Consider the following 24,021-nt stretch of genomic DNA (forward strand, 5'->3'; position numbering starts at 1 on the left):
CATGACATTTTTTTCTCCCTTGAGATGTTTCTGGGTCCCCAACAGTGTACAGTTGGCAGCAATAAAGGAAACCTAAACCATGCTGGCATTCAAGACTTGCTGAGTGTAATGCAAAGAAGTGTCACCACAGTCTCGTGAGAGGACAGTGTGCAGAGCTGTCCAAAGGCAGCTGCCACGTGAACTGCTGACAACAGCTCAGCTTTGGTGTTTCCTATTTTGAAAAAAAAAAGAAAAAGAAAAGAGAAATGAAACACAGAGAAAGAAAGAAAAGAAGGAAGGAAGAAGGGAGAGAGAGGGAGGAAGAAGGATCTGGAGCTAATTATTAATATGAGTATTAGGATTTTTTGGTATTTTATTGAATTCTGCATGTAACATTTCCAATGAAAACACTTTAAATCCAATGACAGATTTATAAAAGAAATCAGATGAAAATATCACATAATTAACTCACAGGTATTTACTGTTATTTACTTAACAGAAGGCCCAAAATTACTATGTCAGGAACATTACAGAACATGGCATAACAGTTTATTTTAACTTTACAATAATACGTGGTAAATTAACATAATTCAATGTCAAAGGAAGACACATGTAGAAAAATATAAAATGTTTTGATCTTACATTTTATCAGCACTCCATTATTTATTATGTCATTGTTTAAGAATGACTATTATTTCATTCCATACAAAATAATTCTTGTTTGACTTATCTGTTTGAGGAGGAGAACTAAACTTAAGGTTACAAAATTTTAAATTCTGATATGCTATAGCTTATATTTCATTTAATTATTCACAGTAACACTTCATTGCTAGTCAGTAAAAGTACAGAATGTATCACAGACTGTTGATTTACAAGGGAAAGCAATTCCAGTGTCTATTATTTGAAAAAAGAATTAGAATGTAGCACTATGCCATTGATTAACACATGAATGTTATCCATATTTGAACTGAGAGGTCATCAGATTTTAATTTTATCCAGGAAATTACTTCAGTGAATTTTTAAATATGTGCATCAACTTTACCATATATTTGAACTATGGCTAAATGTTAATAATCCTATTGTCTAATACTTGATATCAATTCTTTTTGAACAGTTACAGGAAATAATGAGGTTTTCTTAAAAGAAAGGCAGTTTTTCTACTCACTCCCCATTCCATGTCCTCCCCTAATCACAGAACACATTTGATGAAAAACAGTAAGCTGAAAAATGGCCAATATGGTGGGTCTTAGAGCATGCTTTCTCTGAATTAGAATGTCTGCAGTTTCTTGGGTTGATTATTGTTTCTTTGAACTGTTCATAAGTCAGTCATTATGATGGACTTTTTAAAAAGGTAATTAGAAAGAAGACCAGTGGAGAAGATAATTTTTCAGTCCAGCATTTTGATATCATTTGGATTGAATGTCTGCAGTCAGAGTGTAGGGACTTAAATATGTTTTAGATGGAAAATGTTTGGCCATCACCCTGTGGGAGGACTCTATTTTAGAACCATTTAGAAAGGTCTGACAATAACAGCAACAGTGCCTTGTGAAATTTCCCAGTGTATCATTTGGAATTAAATTTTAGTTAAAATCTTAAAGATCATGGCAGTGGTAGGAAAGAAAAAACTTGACAGAGAATGAAAAGTGTAAAGAACGTGAAATGTAAAATCATTTGCTGCCCTTATGATCTTGGACAAGTCATGATCTTTCTAAACCTTGGTTGTTTAATCTCTAAACTTCAGATAGTATTATTACTTTAAAAGGATATTTTAAAGGTTAAATAAGATACGTGAATGATCTTTGCAAACTGAGATAATAAGCATGTATGAGACATCTCTGTGAAAAAACTGAAGCGCTGTAGTTATATTTGTTACTCTGTTATCTGAAAAATCATTTTCTATCTGCATAAGATTAAAACATGGATTCTAAAACATTTAGCATATTACACAGAAATAATACATACACTGTTTGCTTTCCCTTATATGTGTAGAAACTTTTTAACAGAAACTATGTCATTTTATGGGATAACTTCAAAAATAGTCTATACAGTGCCTTTAATAGGTTATTCCTATTTTGTTTATAATCATACAATTTTATGGCATTTAGGAAAAACAGTTCAACAGTTAGTTTTATGTAAACTAAATACGTAACCTCCCCACCCCAAACCCAGTATAAGAGATCACACCATGGAAACATTTTACCAGAAGAGATACTACTATGGTTTGTTTTCATACGGTCAGTTCACAAATTGTTGTAAGATACACTATTAACACAATATGCTAGAATCACCATTTAGCAAATTTTATCAACTTTAAAAAATCAGTTAAATTACTTCTTACAAAGATTACTAACACATACATATAAGACTCAGTTACAGCTAAAGTGAAAATTCAGATTCACGTAACCAAAATGATCAGATTAAATGTTTTAATGAATAGTTCCACTAATCAAAACATACATTTCCTATTATGATAGAGGCCTTTAAAAACTGCCCCCTTTTCTGAATGGAAGGATATAAGACCATATTTTTGGACAGATATCTCAGTATGACAAAATATTTCTGTATTATTCAAATGGACTATCATTTAAACAATTTCCCTAGTGTCCATATTTTAGCGTCTTTCTATCCTTATTTCTTTCTACCATAAACCAGCAACCAGAATATACTCTTCTTTTACAGTGGGTATACGTGTCTCTTAGCTATGTTGTGCAAAACCTATAGCCTTTCATTTTCCCAACCATCCACTAAAGCCAAACAGAAGTGTTGGTTTATCCCTGAATTTTGTTTCGCACTCCTGAGCAAAATTAATTACAATATGGCTCTATCAAACCTCTTTTGTATTCACAAAAATTTATAAAATTTTGTGACTATTATTTTAAATTATAGCCACTGTTTCTGGGGCCAAAAGGATATTAACTTTTAAATGTGACAAAACCGCACCTTACAATCAGCTCCAGTTCACTGGGAAGCATATTCAATTCTGATTTGCTAAGTGTTTACTCAACTACAAAATTTTTTCATAAGGTTCACTTGAACAGACATTTCATTTAGATAATTAGCAACATTAGAAGAGGAAATGATAAATCATAATAATTAAACCATGGTCAAAATAAAAATATTTACATGCCTTATGTCTTGCTGAGGTCGATTAGCAATATTGGAAACATTAACATTTGGATTTGCAGTCTGCCATGAGTAGAGATGTGGCATCTAAGTGATTGGAGGGAGAGACATGGACATGGACATGGACATGTATATTACAGCAATCCTAAAACAATACAGAATTCTCAAAAATGTAAGGAAACATACAGATGACTAAAAGAAATTGGGGCTCAGAGAGGTTAAAGTAACTTTCCTCGGGTACATGAGAGTTATTGGTAGAGCCAAAATGAAAGCACAGAGATATCTGCTCTACCAAACTGCGGCTTATGTGGAAATAATCAAGAGATTGTAAGGCAAACACTCCTATCCCTCCAACCTTTTCCCACCTTCTCCTACTCCCATGGTTATAATGTTGAGTATGATTGCTCTGTTGCAGTTTTAGCATTTCATATATGATTTCAAATCATCTTAAATGTCAAATTAAATTTAAAAAATAACCTCCCCTCCTTTCCAGGTACTTCATTAATCTGTTTCCATTCCACAGAGTGAGTTTTTAACTTTTTCATGATCCCATTTAGAGACTAGTGACAATTCTTAGAGGAGAAAAAAAATCCCATATCCTTTCTCACAAGCAACTTGAAGAATGATATATTTATGACACTTTCAAGACTTAAATCTCATTTCAATTTATTCATTCTTTCAAAAATACCTAAGAAAATCTGAGTACTTAAGTCTGCTTCAAAGACTTCAAATGCATATAATGAGAATTTGGGGACTGGAAAGGCCTTTTGAGATTAACCCAGAACATCCATTTGCAATTGGGAAACTGAAGCCTAGCAATATAAGTGATGCATCTAGGGTCCCACAGGCAGAAAGTGGGTAAGAATTCTGGTCTCCTGATATCTGCTGCTGCTAAGTCACTTCAGTCGTGTCCGACTCTGTGCAACCCCATAGACGGCAGCCGACCAGGCTCCGCCGTCCCTGGGATTCTCCGGGCAAGAACACTGGAGTGGGTTGCCATTTCCTTCTCCAAGGCATGAAAGTGAAAAGTGAAACTGAAGTTGCTCAGTTGCGACCCCATGGACTGCAGCCCACCAGGCTCCTCCGTCCGTGGGATTTTCCAGGCAAAAGTACTGGAGCGGGTGCCATTGCCTTCTCCTCCCGATATCTAGAGTAATACTATTTTTACTACCCATTTGGTGAAACATATTCACTATGACAGTTTCTTCATCTGGTACCATTCTGTGCTTTTATCTCAAAACTCCAGGTTTTATCTTTATTTGAAACTGTAGCCTATAATAATGTGGATATGATATTAAACTTGCTATAATGCTTAAGGTTGTGTCATTGGTATTTTATAAAGGTAGCTCCTGTGTCTTATTTGGTAACACCTATTGATCTTTACTAAAACATCCGCATGACTTAGACCTCCTATTAGACAGTTGATTGGTTTGTTTCAATCATCCCAATAGCTGATGTGACCGGGCTGTGATCATTGGTTATGAGATACTAAGGTGGTTGGAAATGGACTAGTCTGTGGGCCAGTGTCTACTACAAGGGCTAACACAGAACAAAAACACCTTGGTGGCTGTATTTTCATCTTAATCACAAATTATCCAGATTGGAGGTGCACATAGCTCAAATCTGAGATAGTTGTCATTTTTTACTTCAGTTTTTTCCAGAGTGATCTCAAAGTTTTGACCAGAGAAATTACCAGCAGATTGTGCAAAATCATTGTAGACATTGCCTCAAAAGAAAGTTACCTGGATTGTATCTTCTGTTTGTTTTGCAGCTAGTAGGTATAAGATTGTTTCAGTTTACTGATTCTTATATATTAACAATGAAATCCATGACCCGTATTTCCTTCTATGGGACATCAGAAAGTATTATAATTTTGCCTTCCCTACCACAATATTTTGATAGTAATTGAAATTCTACGAGTGCTCTTAACTTAGCATTCTTATGCATTTAAATAATAGGAGATGGGAGCTTTATGCATTTGGTCACCATATTTTAGAAATGAAAAGAGTCTTCTTTATATTAAATGTTCACAGTTTGACTTTCTATAAGGCTTATTAAATAATATACAAATAGCTACCATTCTGCTGAAATGTCACAGTAAATACATTAATAATGGCACAGAAGTGAAATGTCCCCAAATGGGAAATCATTTTCATGACGTCCTAAGTTACTTTTCCAAATAAAGCTTTGCTTTTCTTTTTTAACTGAAAAAGTTCCATTTCTAAAAGAATATAAAAATAGAAAATGAGTCAAGAAGCATTTTACAGCTATGATTTTTAAGGAAATTCTAAAAACAGTAGATCAAATATATCTTTAAGAATGTGCTTTGTCTCGCCACATCAAACACTGCATAAAAACTAAATTAAATGAGTATATTATATATGAACTGTTGAAAAGTATTAAGATAGATAACTTAAACACATAATAAGCACTAGTATATTTTTTAAAGTTAAACTCAGCTAGAACCTACCTACAAGACTAATTTACAAATCTATCATTTTGAATCAAAAAATAAAAGAATGTTTAATCAAGCAAGGCACATTTCTTTTAGGCAAGTCTGTCTTTAATACCATTCATCTGGGCACAGTGTAGACTTCACTTATTTACACATAATGGACTAATTTCTATGAGAGCCTTTGGTACAAAACACACTTTCACAAATAAAGTTGTACATAGAAGATAACATTAACACATATCATGATTAAACACAGTCCAGTAATTAACTGAAAGAAGAGAATGGTATAATAAGTTGGCTTACGGAAACAAGCATTTAGGCTTTCTTTATCAGCAGTACTGATTAGTTTTTGGATGATTAAATATCATCAAAATGTCAAATGATACTTTAATATTTTGAATGTTCTTCTTTATCTCTTGTTCAATACCTTTTCTATGCACACAATTTGAAGAGAATCCTCCAGCTTCAGAGCTGTTTCTTTTATATGAAGCATTTGATAGAGACATGTTATTTAATGTCAACTGAAAGTATGTGTCGGCAGACATATCACTGCTCATCAGCAATATAATCGACACTGTATTCATTGTTCTAGGCAGTTTAAAAAGAGCATTCTACTGGTCAGTGCAGCTCTACAGTTCTTTATGTGGGGCTCTTCTGGTATCTGTTGGACAGAGTAAACACAATAATGTACTGTAATTTAGTTTTCAAAAAATTATAGACTAGGTCAATATAAAATATTCTATTCATTACACTTTTAAAAACTATTTACTGTTATCTTGAGAAGTTTGAGCAATTTAATTTATGAAATGTATTAACCACATATTCAGTGCTTTTAATTTATGTCAGAAAAAGTTTCAGAGTATTCAAGAATTATGACTTTCCCCCCCTTATTAATACTGACCTCCAAATGTAATCTAAACCAATGTGATTGTTCTTTGAATAGGAAAATTTATATTCATCTTAAGAACCATCTGAAATGTATCAAGTACCAACTGATTTTTAGAAAAAGACATGTATCAATTTCCTCAATGTATTTTCAAGGTCTTGCTTCTTTTCTGTACATTCCACTGTAGTAATCTAAGATGAGAACTCCTTCAAAGTGAATTGAAGTCTCATGCTCAGATAAATGTTGTGAAGAGGGAAAAAAGGAGAGAGCAAAACAGTCTCAAAATTAGTGTTTTGATAACCATGTTCTAGGTACAGTGTCTATAGTACCTAGAACTACAGATACTCTGTATGACCAAATATTACAAATAGCTTTCAAATATCACAGATAGCTTTCAAATCTACTGATCCTTTAAAATATGAACTCTGCCCCAGAATACTGGAGTGGGTAGCCTTTTCCTTCTCCAGGGGAACTCTGCATAGTTGTATACTATTTTAAGAAATAAAAAATTAAGACAACAATAACCACTTAACCAGGGTTTGTGGAGAACCAAGAAATAAAAGTTCAAGTTTGTTGTTTTCTTGTCACTAACTACTGTTTCTTGTCACTACTTTCATTATTTGGAAATGCAGACAGTAAAGTGTTCCTTAAAAATAGCATAAAGCAGCACAACTGTCTTATTCACTGCTACATTCAGAATCTAGAACAGTGTCTGGCACACAGACACTTTATATGCTGAGTGAATGAATAAATCCCTACTACTTTGTACAGTGTAAACTGGATATATAATTTACTGTGAAACTTAGAAAGACAAAAACAGAAAATCCTACACCCAGCTTCAGGTTTCAATATGTGAATATTATCCATCATAATACATAGAGAAGACTGTTTCCCATATGTACTCTTGGTTTTAGCAGGGATCTCAAAACCAGTGATAAACTTAATGATGCAATTTGGAATCTGAGTTTGCTTTTCATGGAAGAATCATTCACGCACTGAACTACATGTTGTATGCCTACCATGCTGGGAAATTATCTAGTGAAAAGTCTTCCCTTTTTGGCCTGGGTTATACTTGCTCATCCTTCACAAAAGAAGTAACTTCTTTTTAACGCTAGTCTTTAGTTAAAAAGTAAGAGTACATTCTTGCATCACAGTACACTTAATGTTCATTTATAAAAGTTTGAAAATTACAAAGGTCTACTGGCTACTGATGACTACTAATTACAAGAAAAGTAACACAATGGAGAAGGAAATGGCAACCCAATCCAGTGTTCTTGCCTGGAGAATCCCAGGGACGGCGGAGCCTGGTCGGCTGCCGTCTATGGGGTTGCACAGAGTTGGACACGACTAAAGTGACTTAGCAACAAAGCAACATGATGATATAATAACCTTTTTATATCCACAGTGCCTAGCTTCTGCTCAATGCCAGTACAGCTTCGGCTGTCTTGAGATTAAACTATTCTTTTCTTGACACACTCTTTTTATATAAGGGGATGGGGCTTTCTTTAACCTCATGAGTTAATACCTGCCTCAAGGCTCTTAGGATTAATAAGTCTGGTACAGCTTGCCACCCTAATAGACTGAAGGTGTGGAAGGAGTAGTAATTCAACAGAAACAAAACAAAAAAAAAGCAAAAAGTAAAAGTGATATTTAGATGGTAATTATATTGTTTAGGGCTTCCCTGGTGGCTCAGATGGTAAAGTGTCTGCCTGCAATGCGGGAGACCTGGGTTCAATCCCTGGGTCGGGAAGATCCCCTGGAGAAGGAAATGGCAACCCACTCCAGTACTCTTGCCTAGAAAGTTCCATGGATGGAGGAACCTAGTGGGCTACAGTCCATGGGGTCACAAAGAGTTGGACACGACTGAGTGACTTCACTTATATTGTTTATATTAGGAGCGAAGAAATGGGTTGAAGGACTTAGAAAAATGGACTTTGGCCATATCAAAATTACAAAAGAAAGAAAGGAAGTATAATAAAAAATGGTGACTTATAATTGAGGCTGTTTCACCAAATAAATGTTCTAACAAAAAAAGCAAGAAAATAGGATAAGAACAGTCAAATTTTAACAGCGACTGAATCTGTGTACAAGCTCCTGTGTCCCTGTCTTTTGAAGTAAAATGCTGACTCAAGAGTTAATGATTGGGGGCTTTGCTGGTGGCTCAGTGGTAAAGAATCCACCTGCCAATGTGGAGACACAGGTGCGATCCTTTATCTGGGAAGATCCGACACACCGTGGAGCAACTAAGAGCATGTGCCACAACTACTGAAGCCCCCATGCCCTAGAGCCTGTGCTCCACAACAAAAGGAGCTACCACAAGAAGCCCATGCACAGTAATAGAGAGCAGCCCCCGCTCACCACAGCTAGGGAAAATCCCGTGCAGCAACAAAGACCCAGCACAGCCTAAATAAATAAATAAAAATTTTAATAAAGAGTTAATGATTGGGAAATGTGAAGATGTAGAAATGAAGAACAGCCCTTGGGCCAGGAAACTGGTAACAATTTAGACTATAATTCTGCCACATAGCAGAATCTTTGAACACCCATTTCCCTGAAAGATATAGATAGAAGCCTGATACACATTCCTAAGTTGCTTTTACAGGAAGCAGACCCCCTCCAGATGAAAGCATTGACTACAAGAACATGGACCCCAGACTGGTTGAAACCAGAAAGCTGATGATGCTTGAAACTTCACTTGATGCCAACCAATCTGAGAACTGTGCATGAGGTGATCACACTCCTTGAACACTATAAAACTTCTTACTACCCCCTGGGGGTGGGTCACACAGACTTGTGGGCGCTAGCCTGCTGTGTCCTCATTTGCATGGAAAAGCAATAAAAGCTACTCTTTTCTACTTCACCCAAAACTCTATCTCTGAGTTTCTATTCAGCACCGTGAACAGAGGCCAAATTTTGGCAACACTATCAAGCCTGTGAAAAAGTAATTAAGACTTCTGCCCAGGCCTAAATGAATTCTTGAATGAAAACTCAGTATTCTTGCTTCAAGAACCCCATGAACAGTATGAAAAGGCAAAAAGATATGACACTGGAAGATGAATCCCCCAGGTCGGTAGGTGTTCAATATGCTACTGGGGAAGAGCAGAGAAATAGCTCCAGAAAGAATGAAGTGGCAGGGCCAAAGTACAAACAATGCTCAGTTGTGGATGCGTATGGTGGTAAAAATAAAGTCTGATGACATAAAGAAAAATACTGCATAGGAACCTGGAATGTTAGGTCCATGAATCAAGGTAAACTGGATGTGGTTAAGCAGATGGCACGAGTCAATATCAACATCGTAGGAATTCGTGAACTAAAATGGACAGGAATGGGTGAATTTAATTCAGATGACCGTTATATCTACTACTGTGGGCAAGAATCCCTTAGAAGAAATGGCATAGCCCTCATAGTCAACAAAAGAATCTGAAAGGCAGTACTTGGGGATAATCTCAAAAACAGCAGAATGATCTCAGTTCGTTTTCAAGGCAAACCATTCAACATCACAGTAATCCAAGTCTAGGGCCAACCACTAATGCCAAAGAAGCTGAAGTTGAACAGTTCTATGAAGACCGACAAGACCTTCTATAACTAACCCCCCACCCCCGCCCCAAAAGATGTCCTTTTTATCATAGGTGATGCGCATGCAAAAGTAGGAGGTCAAGAGATTCCTGAAGTAACAGCACGTTTGGTCTTGCATTACCAAATGAAGCAGGGCAAAGGCTAACAGAGTTTGTTCAAGAGAACACACTGGTCATAGCAAACATCCTCTACCAACAACACAAGAGATGATTCTACACATGGACATCACCAGATGGTTCATATCAAAATCAGACTGATGATATTCTTTGCAGCCAAAGATGAAGAAGCTCTATACAGTCAACAGAAACAAGATCTGGAGCTAACTGGCTCAGATCATGAGCTCCTTATTGTAAACTTCAGGCTTAAATGGAAGAAAGTAGGGAAAACCACTAGGCCACTCATATATGACCTAAATCAAATTCTTTATGATTATACAGTGGAGGTGATGAATAGATTAAAGGGATTAGATCTGGTAGACAGAGTGCCTGAAGAACTATGGATGGAGGTTCATAACACTGTATAGGAGGTAGTGACCAAAACTATTCCAAAGAAAAAGAAATGCAAGAAGGAAAGTGGTTGTCTAAGGAAGCCTTACATATAGCTGAGAAAAGAAGTGAAAGGCAAAGGAGAAAGGGAAAGATATACCCAACTGAATGCAGAATTCCAGAGAATAGCAAGGAGAGATAATCAAACTTTCTTAAACGAACAATGCAAAGAAATAGAGGAAAACATGGGAAAGAATGGGAAAGACTAGAGATCTCTTCAAGAAAACTGGAGATACTAAGGGAACATTTCATGTAAAGATGGGCACAATGAAGAACAGAAACAGCAAGGACCTAAAAGAAGCAGAAGAGATTAGGAAGTGGTGGAAAGATTATACAGAAGAACTATACAAAAAAGGTTTTAATGACCCGGAAAACCATGATGGTGTGGTCACTTACCTAGAGCCAGACATCCTGGGGTATTAAGTCAAGTGGGCCTTTAGGAAGCATTAGTATGAACAAAGCTAGTGGAGGTGATGCAATTTCAGCTTAGCTATTTCAAATACTAGAAGATGATGCTGTTAAAGTGCACTCAATATGTCAGCAAATTTGGAAAACTGACCAGTGGCCACAAGACTAGAAAAGGTCAGTTTTCATTCCAATCCTGAAGAAAGGCGATGCCAAAGAATGCTCAGACTACTATACAATTGTGCTCATTTCACATGTTAACAATGTAATGCTCAAAATCCTTCAAGGTAGGTTCCAACAGTATGTGAACCAAGAACTTCCAGATGTTCAAGCTGGATTCAGAAAAGGCAGAGGAACCAGAGATCAAATTGTCAACATCTGTTAAATCACAGAAAAAGAAAATGAATTCCAAAAAATATCTACTTCTGTTTCATTCACTATGCTAAAGCTTCTGACTGTGTGGATCATAACAAACTGGAAAAGAGATGGGAAAACCAGACCACCTTACCTGTCTCCTGAGAAACCTGTATGTGGGTCAAGAAGCAAAAGTTAGAACCTGACATGGAACAATAGACTGGTTCAAAATTGGGAAAGGAATACATCGAGGCTGTATTTGTTGCCCTGCTTTTTTAATGTATATATAGAGTACATCATGCAAAAATGCTGGGCTAGATGAATCACAAGCTGGAATCAAGATTTCTGAGAGAAATACCAACAAACTCAGATATAAAGATGATACCACTCCAATGGGAGAAAGCAGCAAAAAGGAGTTAAAGAGCTTCTTAATGAGGGTGAAAGAGGACAGTGACAAAGCTGGCTTAAAACTTGACATTCAGAAAACTGAGAGCATGGCATCTGGTTGCATCTCTTCATGGCAAACAGAAGGGGAAAAAAGTAGAAACAATGGAAGATTTTATTTTCTTGGGCTCCAAAATCGCGGTGGATGGTGACTGAAGCCATGAAATCAAATTTTTCATTGGAAGAAAAGTTATGACAAATCTAGACAGTGTATTAAAAAGCAGAGACATCACTTTGCTGACAAAGGTCCATATAGTCAAAGCTATAGTTTTTCCAGTGGTCATGTACGGATGTGACAGTTGAACCATAAAGAAGGCTGAGTACTGAAGAATTGATGTTCTTGAAATGTGGTGCTGGAGAAGACCCTTACGAATTCCTTGGACAGCAAGGAGATCAAACCAGTTAATCCTAAAGGAATCAATCCTAAATATTCATTGGAAAGACTGATGCTGAAGCTGAAGCTTTAATACTTTGGCCACCCGATGCAAAGAGCTGACTCACTGGAAAAGACTCTGATGCTAGGAAAGATTGAGGGCAGGAGAAGGGGGCGACAGAGGATGAGTTGGTTGGATGGCATCACCAACTCAATGGACATGAGTTTAAGCAAACTCAAGGAGATAGTGAAGGACAGGGAAGCATGGAATGCTGCAGTCCACAGGTCGAAAAGTGACTTACCAACAACAACAATTTGTATTTGATGAGGAAAAATTTGAAATCTTTCTGTAACATGGTTTTATGGGAACTTGGTTTTCATGAGTCTATACTTTGATATCTACTAAATAACTTGGGGTTGGCTGCACATCAACGACCTCTACAAATTCTACCAACTAAGTGGTCATGAATTAGCCCCAAAGACTAGAAAGAGTTCTTGCTGAATTATGTATAGTTCTCTGATTGGCCTCTTGGAAATTATATAGTCTTGGCAAGCAAAAAACGTTTTAAGTCACTTAGTAATTAAAACTGGTAATGTGCCAAGTTGTAGAACTTTCAAAAATCTGAAAGTCATGAGAAAATGAGCGGTGAGGTGTAAGCAATACAACTTACAGCAGTATTTAGGCCTACTAAAAATAAATCTCCTCAAAACACATAGCTACACAGTAATATAAATTGACCTTTCAAAATGACTTAAAATGTTTGCAGGTATAAGGTTTATAGAATCTAGGAATAGAGCAATCCAAACACAGTTCTTACTTGGAGAAATTGTTTCTGTCTATGGGTTTTAGTTGCTTACTACATTTTGAAATCTGACATATAGTCACTCTTGACTGATTTTAATTACAATTTTTTATAAAGGTAATAGATTAGTGACTTCCTCAAACACATACTGCTCTTCCTCAAATACACCAGGCATTTTGTTTTGTCCTGTACGGAAGAAGGCAGGGGGCATGGGCTTGGTGGGGGTGGGGGGTGGGGTTGGAGGGGTCAGGGCTGAGAAGGAAGCTCAGTTTTGGACATATTAAGTTTGAGATATCTATTAATTATGCAAGTGGAGATGTTAAGTGAACAGTCAGAAATTCAATCTGGAGTTTAGGAAAGAAGGCCAAGTGGGAGATACAAATTTATGTGTAGGTCTAGATCTAAAGTTATGAGAATAAGGCTGAATGGAGAAGAAAAAGAGGTCTAAGGACTAAGTCATGGCCCATGGGGTTCTTCAACATTAAGACCCAGGAGGGATGCAGAAGAACCAGTAAAAGAGACTGAACAGGAGAGGTCAGAGAGGGAGGAAGAAAATTTAGTGTGGTATCCTGGAAGTTAGATGAAACATTTCTTCCTAGGAGTGGGGATGTATTCTATAGGGCCACATGCTTCTGATGGGTCAAATGAAGTGAGTCCTGAGAAATGGCCACTGGATACAGCTACAGGAGGTCACCATGACCCTAAACAGTATGATTTTGGTGAACTGGTAGGGGTGAAAGCCTGTCTGGAGAGAACGGGAAGGGGTTCAATGGTAAACAAAGAGAGATACAGTCCCCATTCTTATACAAGAAACAGACACTAATTATATAACATAATGATTGGGGAGAATGGAATTGTAGCATGTATATTATCATAAGTGACCAGTCCAGGTTCGACGCATAATTTTTCCTCTGTTCATTTCTTTGCATTTGTGCTTTTTTAATAAAAATACTTTTAACTGTAAAGAAAAAAAAATTATAAAAAAAAATAAATAAATTTTGAGAAAGTCACAAAAAAATAAATAAAATAAAATAAAATAATTAAAAAAAAAATTACAGCTATGTCAAGATAACATACTATAGTAATTCATTCTAAGACACATTTTTCCAGATTTGAGCAGCTATGAAATTGGGATGTTACTCAAAATCTCTGGTACTTTCCCTTATAACTGGCAGTTTTTCTCTTCTTTTTTAGTGGCATACAAAATAAGTCTGGCTCTAGCAAACAAAAGCACCTTAAATTTGATGAACTATACCATAACAGACGAACAGATAAGACTAGAGTCATGAGAGATAACTTGGAGGAAGTACCAAAGTAAAGATAGAAGTGAATGGGGTGAGGAGGGAAGGAAGGGGCTAGCAGTGGGAACATTTGCAAAAATCCTCATTGCTTAAGGTAAAATGAGAGCTTATTCTGTAAGTGGAAGATCAGGGTTGTTGGAATACAATAGAATGAGGGGAGGAACACAGGTATAGGATAGGGCTAGATATGAGGGCTGAGACAGGTCATGTGGTGCCTTGATGTTAAGCCTTTGGGAGCCTGATGGGCTACAATCTATGGGGTTGCAAAGAGTCGGACATGACTGAGCACACACATGAGAGACCCTAAGAACAAGAAAACGATCTTGAAAAAAATTTAAGCAGAGGCAAGTGATATAATTAGATTTGAATCTCAGAAAGATCGTTTTAGTTACCAGGTGGAGAAAGGGTCAGATTGGCCCCAGGAAATGTGGGAAGGCCAAATGAGAGACCTTCACTGTTATCCAGGTTAGAGATGATAGGAATGTGGACTAAAGTGGTGGTGGCAGCGGTATAGAAAAGTGGGGTTTTTTTTAGAGACATTTAGGAGATGAAATGACAGAGCTCAGTGATAGACTGAATACATGTACTTCTCTTTGAATTTATTACTACATTAATAGATATTGATACACTGAGACTACTTGACAATAAATCTTCCTTTTAAAAGGGTTTAAAAATATTAAAATGATTTGTAAATGTTTATGCTACACATATGAATGAAAACAAATATTTTAGAAATTCACTAATTGTCAGAAAATGAATTAGACTTTAGATCTACAGATAAAAAGCATTTACAGATAAAAATCATATAGGACAGGGTATAACTTATGAAGAGGTGAAGTGTGTGCATGTAATAAATTAACCCCATGGGCTTCTCTTTCGAATTAAATGCTTTAATTTAAGGAAATGTTTAAATGTATAAAAATAAGAACCTTAGGATGCTTAAAGGAAAGGAGTTTAAAATAAACTTAACAGAAAACAACTGAAAGAGCAGTGCTGATGGCCCTATAACACACAGGCGCAATGCTGATTTTCATTCTGAAGAGGTAATGGGGGATCTCCATAGAGATTCCCCAGAGCCTTTATACTCTCAAGGAAGGAGTGAGGGGAGGTTGGGAGCTCATCAGAAGAGAAAAGTATCTCTTCATTTCCTACCACCACGCTGGGGGCTATGATCCCTGGATCTGCAAAGTCAGAGCCCTGCATACACAGATTTATTCCTAACATTCTTTAGATAGGATGAAATGTGATCTTTTGTTCACTTGAATGCTATCTGACTAACAATCAGAAATCCCAAGATTTATTTTTCAGGCAAGAGTTCCTATTCTGCACTATTTAGGTGGCAGCAATAATAAAATGGCTCCCAAGAAAATGATGGAGCCTCTTTTTCAGATCACTTCTTTAAGGCATTTGATGGTTAATAGTACAAAATCTGAAATGTAAGAAAAAACACATCCAGGACCAAAAAAAAAAAAAAGAGAAACCACAAAAAAGTTTTCTTTTTTTGCAAAATGCTTTTTCTTTACAATGTCAAAGACAAAATTTGTTCATAGCATCACTGAAAACAAAGGCAAATATCTGAAATGCTCTAACCTGTCTAAAACATTTAAAGAATATTATTATCATGTATACTATATGGCAATTGCCATTTTCAGGCAGGAGGCTTGGGGCTGAGTCACAACCATACAGTTTGGGCTCTGCGTGGTTTTCTCTCCTTTCTGTCTTCTCATTTGCTTTCTCTCAAAGACTATCAACCATTTACAACAGGTTATTTTAAAAAAGTGATTTATTATATATAAAATTACTAAATGAAATGTAGGAAATTAGTAGTTTTTTAAATTTTGTTTTGGGGTACAGCTGATAGTTTCAGGTGAATAGTGAAGGGACTCAGTCTTACATATCCATTCTCCCCCAAACCGCATTCCCATCCAGACTGCCACATAATATTGAGCAGAGTTTCATTTGCTCCACGGTAGGTCCTTGTTGGTTAGTTAGTTAGTTAGTTAGTTAAATATGGCAGTGTGTACCTGCCCATCTCAAACTCCCTAACTATCCCTCCCCTTGGGTCACCAAAATCTTGTTTTTAAGTCTGTGAGTCTGCTTCTATTTTGTATATAAGTTCATTTGTATCATTTCTTTTTCAGATTCCACATATAAGGGATGTCGTATGATACTTCTTCTCAGCCTGACTTCACTCAGCATGACATTCTCTAGGACTATCCATGTCACTGCAAATGGCATTAGGAAATTAGTTTTAAAGCAATAGTTTTATCTTCGTTAGTTTAAAAGGCCAAATACAAAACAGGAAGAAAAAAAAAATCCCACCCTAAAATGCAATCTCTAAATATCCTCTTCCCATTCTTATGCTCCTCACTTCTATCTCACAGTGTTTGCATAAGTCTTCAGACTGGGGGACACGTGTGCTTCTTTGCATTTCTTACTGTGAGGGATTAGCACTTCTATTCACAGCTGAGAGATGGGAAGATCTTGGAATTGCTGTAGAAAATGTTGAAATTTTAAATGTATAGGAAGTCAGGAAATTATAGTTATGGTTCTCAAAAGAATAGACTACTGGTATATAGTATATATATTGGATTTACGTACAATCAGCAAAGCAATTACTTGAGTATGCTATATGCCAAAGAGGCAAATAATAAGTTTTATGTAAACGAACCATAACTTTAAATTTCTTCATACTGTGCATTTAAAATTTCAATCCCCAAATTTTATTTCAAATTTGAGAAATAATTAATGTAACACTCCTCTTATGTGTAGTCATTTGTGATTATATCACCTTAGTTGGTGGGTATTTAAGTTTGCTATAATATCTGTTTAAAACATCATATAAAAAATAAAACAATGCTATTGTTTTTATCTCTGGATTCTCCAGCTGTAGGGTATATATATTTTCCCAGGGTGCTGATGGATATGCACTGATCCAGTCACATCTCCTCCCATGAATCTCTTGTACATACAGACATAGGTATACCTTTCAACATCCAGGACATGCAACTGAGCTCAGTGAAGTCTATGGTTCAACAAAGCTAACTAGCGTGTGTAAACTGAGGCTCCATAGCATTCTGCTCTAAGCCCAATTCACTATCCAATTTCATTTTCTAAATGCTTTAGGACCTTGAGGAAGGGGCTACAATTATTATGTAGGACACAGCTATATCCTGATGTTATTTTTTCCAGCACAGATGTTCTTAAAGATCATGGAGTGGTTAAGTAAGGCAATAATGTCAAATTTCAGTGAAAATGGCAATCTCCTTCTGGCGTCCCTGTGTTTGTTCTATGTAATTTCCCTTTTCTTAATAAGGGAGAGTCAAAATGTTTATACTACTTTCTGGCATGGTTCTTCAGTAGTCCAATTAAAGAATGAGAAGATAGAAAAATAATAATCTGCATAATACTATCATCTATTGTAGAGTAAAACACATAAAAATAGGAAATTAATCTTAAACCTGAAAAATATCCATTATCCATTGGATAATGTCCCAATAACCACTGTATCACTGCCAAGACTGATTAAATATAATATTAAATCTAGATAAATCAATTGGGTAAGAAAATAATCTTTTATCACTAGAAAAGTCAATCTCTTCATCTGATTTAAATACCATATTTGGTTCTTATGGTTAAAAATATCTGATGGTTTAAAAAGGGTTAATTTTCAGTACACTGAATGAGTAGGTTTCTGGGGCTATGATCTTTCCATGAATTCATTAATTAGTAACATGGGCTGAAGTCAAATCTAAACATATAAGTAATTTATTTTCTCAGTCTCTTTCAAGTCATTCAGTAAAAGAACATGGGTTTTGGGGCCATGCTAGATCTCTTGCTAGCTGTAAAGTCTTGGGTAAATCACTTAGCCTTAACCATCTATTTTTTACCCTCCTAAGATGGGGTTAATACCACTTACCTTGCAGAGTTGAGAAGTGTTCTGGATGTGATTGACCCTTAACAGATTGTAAGTATTACTGTTATTATAGAAAGTAAATAGTAAGACACTGATTATGTTTTTCACACCATTCACAAGGCTCACAGGTATAAGGCCTGTGAGTAATGATCCCAATAATAACGTAATCTCTTAGCAAATAATGTAATAATAATGTAAAATAATGTAATCTCTTGGCAAAATCTCTGATACAATATACCTGTATTAACATTTAATATTTACAACAACCCTATGAGGTATTATTTATTATATTTATTGTACAAATAAGGAAACTGAGGCACAGAGAGATTATATAATTTGCTCAAGGTCATACAGTAGAGTCAGGATTCAAACCCTGGCAATATGACTGCAGAACTTATGCTATAAATCACTTCATTAAAAACCTGAAAACAACATTAATGTAAGATAATGGCCATTCACTCATCAAATAGGTACTGAATACAAACACAATGCTACATTTGGTGTGGGGCACTAGAGTCCAAAACTTTGTCAGGACTATGGAACCTATAACCTTCAAGGAGATTACAATATGGCGACCAGAAGCAATAATACTACCTTAAAATCATGACTCAAAAGCCATATTTTTCTGGCTGAAAAAAAAAAGTCTTCTTTGTATTACTGTTATTTAAAAACCATACAATTCCAAAATTGTAGCACAACCATAATTTACTTATAGAACTATCAGGGTTTCTATATCTTCTGAATAACTGTGAATAAAATTGTCACTGCACTTCATTTATCTTTATGCTTACATCTTTTAAGATCAGACACAAAAATTATTCTTATGTAATGACTGTTGTGTGTCTAACATATCACCACCAAAATGGGTCATAAAAAGAATTTCTGGTCATTAAAAATACCAAATGTTTGCTCAAAAGGTGGATCAATGTTAAAGGCTCAAATAAGTAGCAAAGGGAACTAGATAAAGGAGTTCTTATTCAAAGCTTATATATAAGAACAATGACTCTATGACCAGGTACACAGATTTCCTGCTTTCTTTTTTTTTTTGTCTTTCCTTTTCTCTTTCCCCTTTATAGTTTTAATCATTATTTTTTACTCTCTCAAATGCACAAATAATAGAGTAAGTAGGTTTCTGACTACCTGAAAATATTTTATGAGCTTTAAAAATAGGGTTACTCTCATTTACCCTAAGATAAAAGAGTTAAAACTATCAATCCAAAAAGCAATTGTGGATAATGTATAACGTATAATTTATATAATGTATATAAAATAACATGATTTATATAATGTATATAAAATAACATGTTAAAGTAAAATGTTACCCTTGTTGCAATTTTATCCATCTTTGTTTTGAAGAACTGTACTACTGCATACTACTACATAATTATGTAAATGAAATCAGACCTATAATCTAAAAGCAGGTCTGCCTTTTACCCCTTTTTCATGGGAAACAGCTTGTTCAGAAGCCAAGGAGGTTAGTAAAAGGAATGGAGTCATTTTCAGCTCAGTTTGGGTGAAGGTTATTCTGAAGAGAAATTACTTTTTTCCCCACTTTTTTGCAATAAATAATAGAAACCAAACAATAGTTGGCAACCTGGACATCAAACAGAAAAAGTATTATAAATGATCTTCAAAAGGCACCTAGCCTGCAATAAATATAAGCCTATTGATTTTGCAAGTGAGCACAAATCTAGATATGAATGGCATCCCCCTGGTTCCCTGTAGAAAAAGAGAGTGCTCCAGTAGCCCACACAGTGCTCACCTGATGCTGTCTGTCTTCTGGCCACCCCTGGCACATGGCTGAAACTTGCAGGCATTTCCCCAAGGTTTGGTTACTTCCTGTGACTCCTTTTCGTTGATTGTCTGCAATTCCCTCAGTTAAAAGCATGCATCCTTTATACTTTTCAAATACATTTAGTTTTTCAAGGGCTGTGATGGTGAGTGTTGTTGAGGGATCTGGATACTTTTTTAAAAGAGGAAGTCTGGAGGTTCCTTGTAGTAAAGTTTCAGGTATACTGATTGAACATTTCATTTGCCTATGTGCAGAATGCTTTTACATTTGCTTTTTAATTTCATTTGTTGGCTTGAAACTTCTCGGGGAAAGAAAACAGTAGAGAAGCATCTTTAAAAATGATTGCCCAATTACTGGCATTTCATTCAAATCATGGCCTATTGTGGTGTATGTTTAACATTCCAATGTCGACATTTTCCTTTTCTATTCAGTCAGTATGGGATGACATCAATGATTTTTTTTTTTTTGTAGTAAAAATAAGCATTTTGTGATTCATTTCACCGCCTCGAATCCTCAGACTTCACTTTATTTGTGCGGTTTATTCAAACAGTGGTTTTCCTTGTGAAATCAAGTAAGGAGGAACCATCTGGAAAGGTTACCGTGGAAACGGCTGGGGCTAGGGGTGGGGCTAGAGAGCAAGAGATGCCATGACGACCTTTTTCGGGTTTCCCGGGAAACAAGGGTTGCTATGGGAACTGCATCAGTCAGATCCGAATTAGTAACTTCCGCTGGAAGGAGTGTCTGCCACTTTAATCTTCTTGTGATACTGCAGAGGCTTATCTCTCAGACACATTAGGAAAAAATTTTTTTGTTTCTCTAAGCAGTGCTGAAAACATCTGTTTCTAGACTTTGATAATGCTAGCTGGAATGCACACAGTTTCACAGGAATCTGTTACTCTAATACTTTCAAAAGGTTTAACAAGCCCCAAAGAGTTAAACTAATTAGTCAGATTAGGACATTTTAGGCATTTCCCTTAGTCCGAAGTTCTAGAGATCCTTAAAATTCCAGGGGGGAGGGTCCAAATAGAAATTCCAGTTGAAAACCAAATAAATTTATGGTGGGTTTACAAGTCATTGTTCTAAATAGACTTTTCATTCAAATATCCACAGTGTTGGCAATTCAACTAAATATTCAACAATGTTGAAGGGTCCATCAAACTGAAGCATCCTTTAAGAATATTCCTGCTTTACTTAGTAAAGAAACAACTGCCTGTCGATTCTGAGGTTAAACAGTTATTCTAACTGCTCTTCAGTTTCATTTCCTCCCAGGATGTACAGTTTGGGTTTTTTTTTTTTTTTGGTTGGTTTTTGCTTTTTTCTTACAGAGCGTGTGCTAAAAATCAAGTTTAAAGTAAGTTTGTTGCCGAAATATTAAGAGAGGGAGAGACGGGTTAAAGAAAGGAGAGCTGAGAGAATGCAGCCCACTTGCAAAACAGACACCTGTTTCAGTATGAAGCAGTAGGGAGAGGGAGAATGAAGTGTGCTTTCCACTTCTTCATGTCCTTTCCTCGATGAATGGTCTGAAAATGTATAAAACAAGGGCATACACAGACCAAGGGGGCACGTTCCACACAATACTGGGCACAGCATGTCACTTGTTTCATATATTAAACATCGGTAAATATCTTTTTGATGTTGACACAGGAGTTGGGATTATTGTTCGTGGTGCAGGTGGCCGTGGAATTGCCCGTTTTGAAGGGTGCCTGGGGGAAAGCGCTATGGTTCATACCTCCCTCTTCGATCACCATATACTCCGACTTACTCAGAGTGGAGTTACTTCTTGCTTTCCGGAGCTCCTCAGCTGAAGGGGAGAGATGCTGGCAACTTCCCACGTGCAAGTACTGGGCTTGCTCTTCCCCTTCTGTCTCCCGGTGGTAGAAGTAATTGAAGTTGGAAACAATTACAGGGACTGGCAAAGCAATGGTCAAGACACCTGCGATGGCACAGAGTGACCCCACAATCTTGCCCCCTATGGTCACTGGATGCATGTCGCCATAACCTACTGTTGTCATGGTTACCACAGCCCACCAGAAGGCATCCGGGATACTGCTAAAACCTGAAGTGGGGTCGTCCGCCTCGGCAAAGTAGACAGCGCTGGAAAAGAGGATGACCCCAATAAAGAGGAAGAAGATGAGCAGCCCCAGCTCCCGCATGGAAGCCTTTAGCGTCTGCCCCAGGATCTGCAGCCCCTTGGAGTGGCGGGAGAGTTTGAAGATGCGGAAGACCCTCACCAGGCGGATGACTCTCAGGATTGCCAGGGACATGGCTTGCTGTCCATTGCCCTGTCGCTCAGCTAGCTCGGTGCCTAGAGTGATGAAATAAGGGATGATGGCCACGATGTCTATCAGGTTCATGATATTTCGCGAGAAGGTAGCTTTGCTGGGGCAAGCGAAGAACCGCACCAGCAGCTCAAAGGAGAACCAGATGATGCACAAGGTCTCCACCACGAAGAAGGGATCCGAGAAGCTGGAGGCTCCCGCGGGGCCCCCCGACGTGCTGTTGTTACTGGCCGCCTCGAACAGCTCCTGCGACGGCGACGCGGTGTAGTACTTCTCGTCGCGGAACTCGGGCAGCGTCTCCAGGCAGAAGATGACGATGGAGATGAGGATGACGAGCACGGACACGATGGCGATGCCCCGGGCCGGCCCGGAGCTCTCCGGGTACTCGAAGAGCAGCCACACCTGGCGCTGGAAGTCGCGGCGGGGCAGGGGCCGCTCTTCCTCCCGCAGGAAGCCCTCGTCCTCGCGGAACTTCTCCATGGCCTCCTCGCCCAGCTGGTAGAAGCGGATCTCCTCGGAGAAGATGTCGATGGGCACATTGACAGGCCGGCGGATGCGACCCCCGGACTGATAGTAGTAGAGGATGGCGTCGAAGCTGGGCCGGTTGCGGTCGAAAAAGTACTCGTTGCGGAGCGGGTCGAAGTACCTCATGCGCCGCTTGGGGTCGCCCAGCAGCGTCTCCGGGAACTGGCAGAGGGTCTTGAGCTGCGTCTCGAAGCGGAGCCCCGAGATGTTGATGACCACTCGCTCGCCGCAGCAGTCCTGCTCGCCGGCGGCCGGCAGCGCGGGCGGCAGCGGCTCGTAGCGGTCGCAGCCGCCGCCGCCGCCGCAGCCACCCTGAGGCGGGTCCCCGCCGCCGTCGGCCGCCTCCGGCTCCAGCAGGTGGTCCCCGGGCACCACCGTCATGTCGGGCGGCAGCTCGGAGCCCGCGGCGGGCTCGGCGCGGCCGGGGTTCAGCAGCGCGTGGGCGCCGCCGCCGCTCGCGGGCTGCTGCGGAGGGTGGGCGCGCTGGCCGGCGGAGGGCTGCGGCGGCGAGCGCAGGAGGCTGAGGTGCTCGTCCATGCGGCGGGGAGAGGCGGCGGCGGCGCGGGGCCGGCTCGCTCCTCCTCGCGCTCCCCGCCCCTTCACCGCCTCCGCCTCCCGCCGAGCCCGCCGCCTGTTGCTGAGCCGCAGCCGTCGCCGCCGCCGCGAGGCTCGGCCTGGGTCTGGCGCGGGCCGCGCGGCTCCTCGGAGGAGACGCCTCCTCAGCCCGCCCCCTCCCGCCCGCGCGGGGCGCGCGCCCGCCCCTCCGCGTCCCCTCCGGGTTCCGGCCCACCGCGCGGGCGCGCGCCCCGCTCCCCGAGCGCCTCCCGGCCGGACCCCTCCCTCCCCGCCGGTCTGGGTCCCCCGGGCGCTCACATTTTGCACGCCCCTCGCCCCGCCAAGGCAGACCTCCTCCGCACCCCGTTCCCCCCGAGGCCGCGTCCCAGTCTCGGGACCTCCCCATCTCGCCCCGCACGCGCCACCTGGGCGGGCGGGAGGAGGCAGGCCGGGAGGGGAGGACGGCGACTTGCTCTGGGGCTGCCGCGTTATCCAGGGCGGGTGGGCGGGGGGAGTGGCAGGTCAGGTGGGCGCCTAGGACAAGAGGTAAGCTGGGTGCCCACTTGAGGGTGAAAGAGCTCCAGGCCGGGAGGGATAATTAAGCTCTTGTTTGGTTGAGAAGGCCAGCGGAGTAATGGGAGTTTCGCACCCGGAGTCTGAGGATGGTCATTAAGACATTCGGATACTTTGCTTCTGCAGTGAATAGTTGA

At 39.1% G+C, this 24,021-nt stretch overlaps 1 protein-coding gene across 1 annotated transcript; it reads right to left on the reverse strand.

Moving 5' to 3' along the window:
* Positions 1–334: 334 nt before the first annotated feature.
* Positions 335–23,439, reverse strand: KCNA3 (potassium voltage-gated channel subfamily A member 3). Its single transcript, XM_055403088.2, has 2 exons — positions 19,923–23,439; positions 335–6,218 (listed from the first exon to the last, which is right to left on the reverse strand). The coding sequence occupies exon 1, from the start codon at positions 23,291–23,293 to the stop codon at positions 21,560–21,562; it is 1,734 nt and encodes a 577-aa protein (XP_055259063.1). The 5' UTR covers positions 23,294–23,439; the 3' UTR covers positions 335–6,218; positions 19,923–21,559.
* Positions 23,440–24,021: the final 582 nt, after the last annotated feature.

Source organism: Moschus berezovskii, chromosome 4, assembly GCF_049115385.1.
Source record: "Moschus berezovskii isolate FMDL1 chromosome 4, NW_MosBer_1.0, whole genome shotgun sequence".
Classification (NCBI taxonomy): domain Eukaryota; kingdom Metazoa; phylum Chordata; class Mammalia; order Artiodactyla; family Moschidae; genus Moschus; species Moschus berezovskii.

What these genes read in the sequence shown, in the direction of transcription:
- KCNA3 (XM_055403088.2), bottom strand. Translation starts at nt 23,293, where the DNA reads ATGGACGAGCACCTCAGCCTCCTGCGCTCGCCGCCGCAGCCCTCCGCC.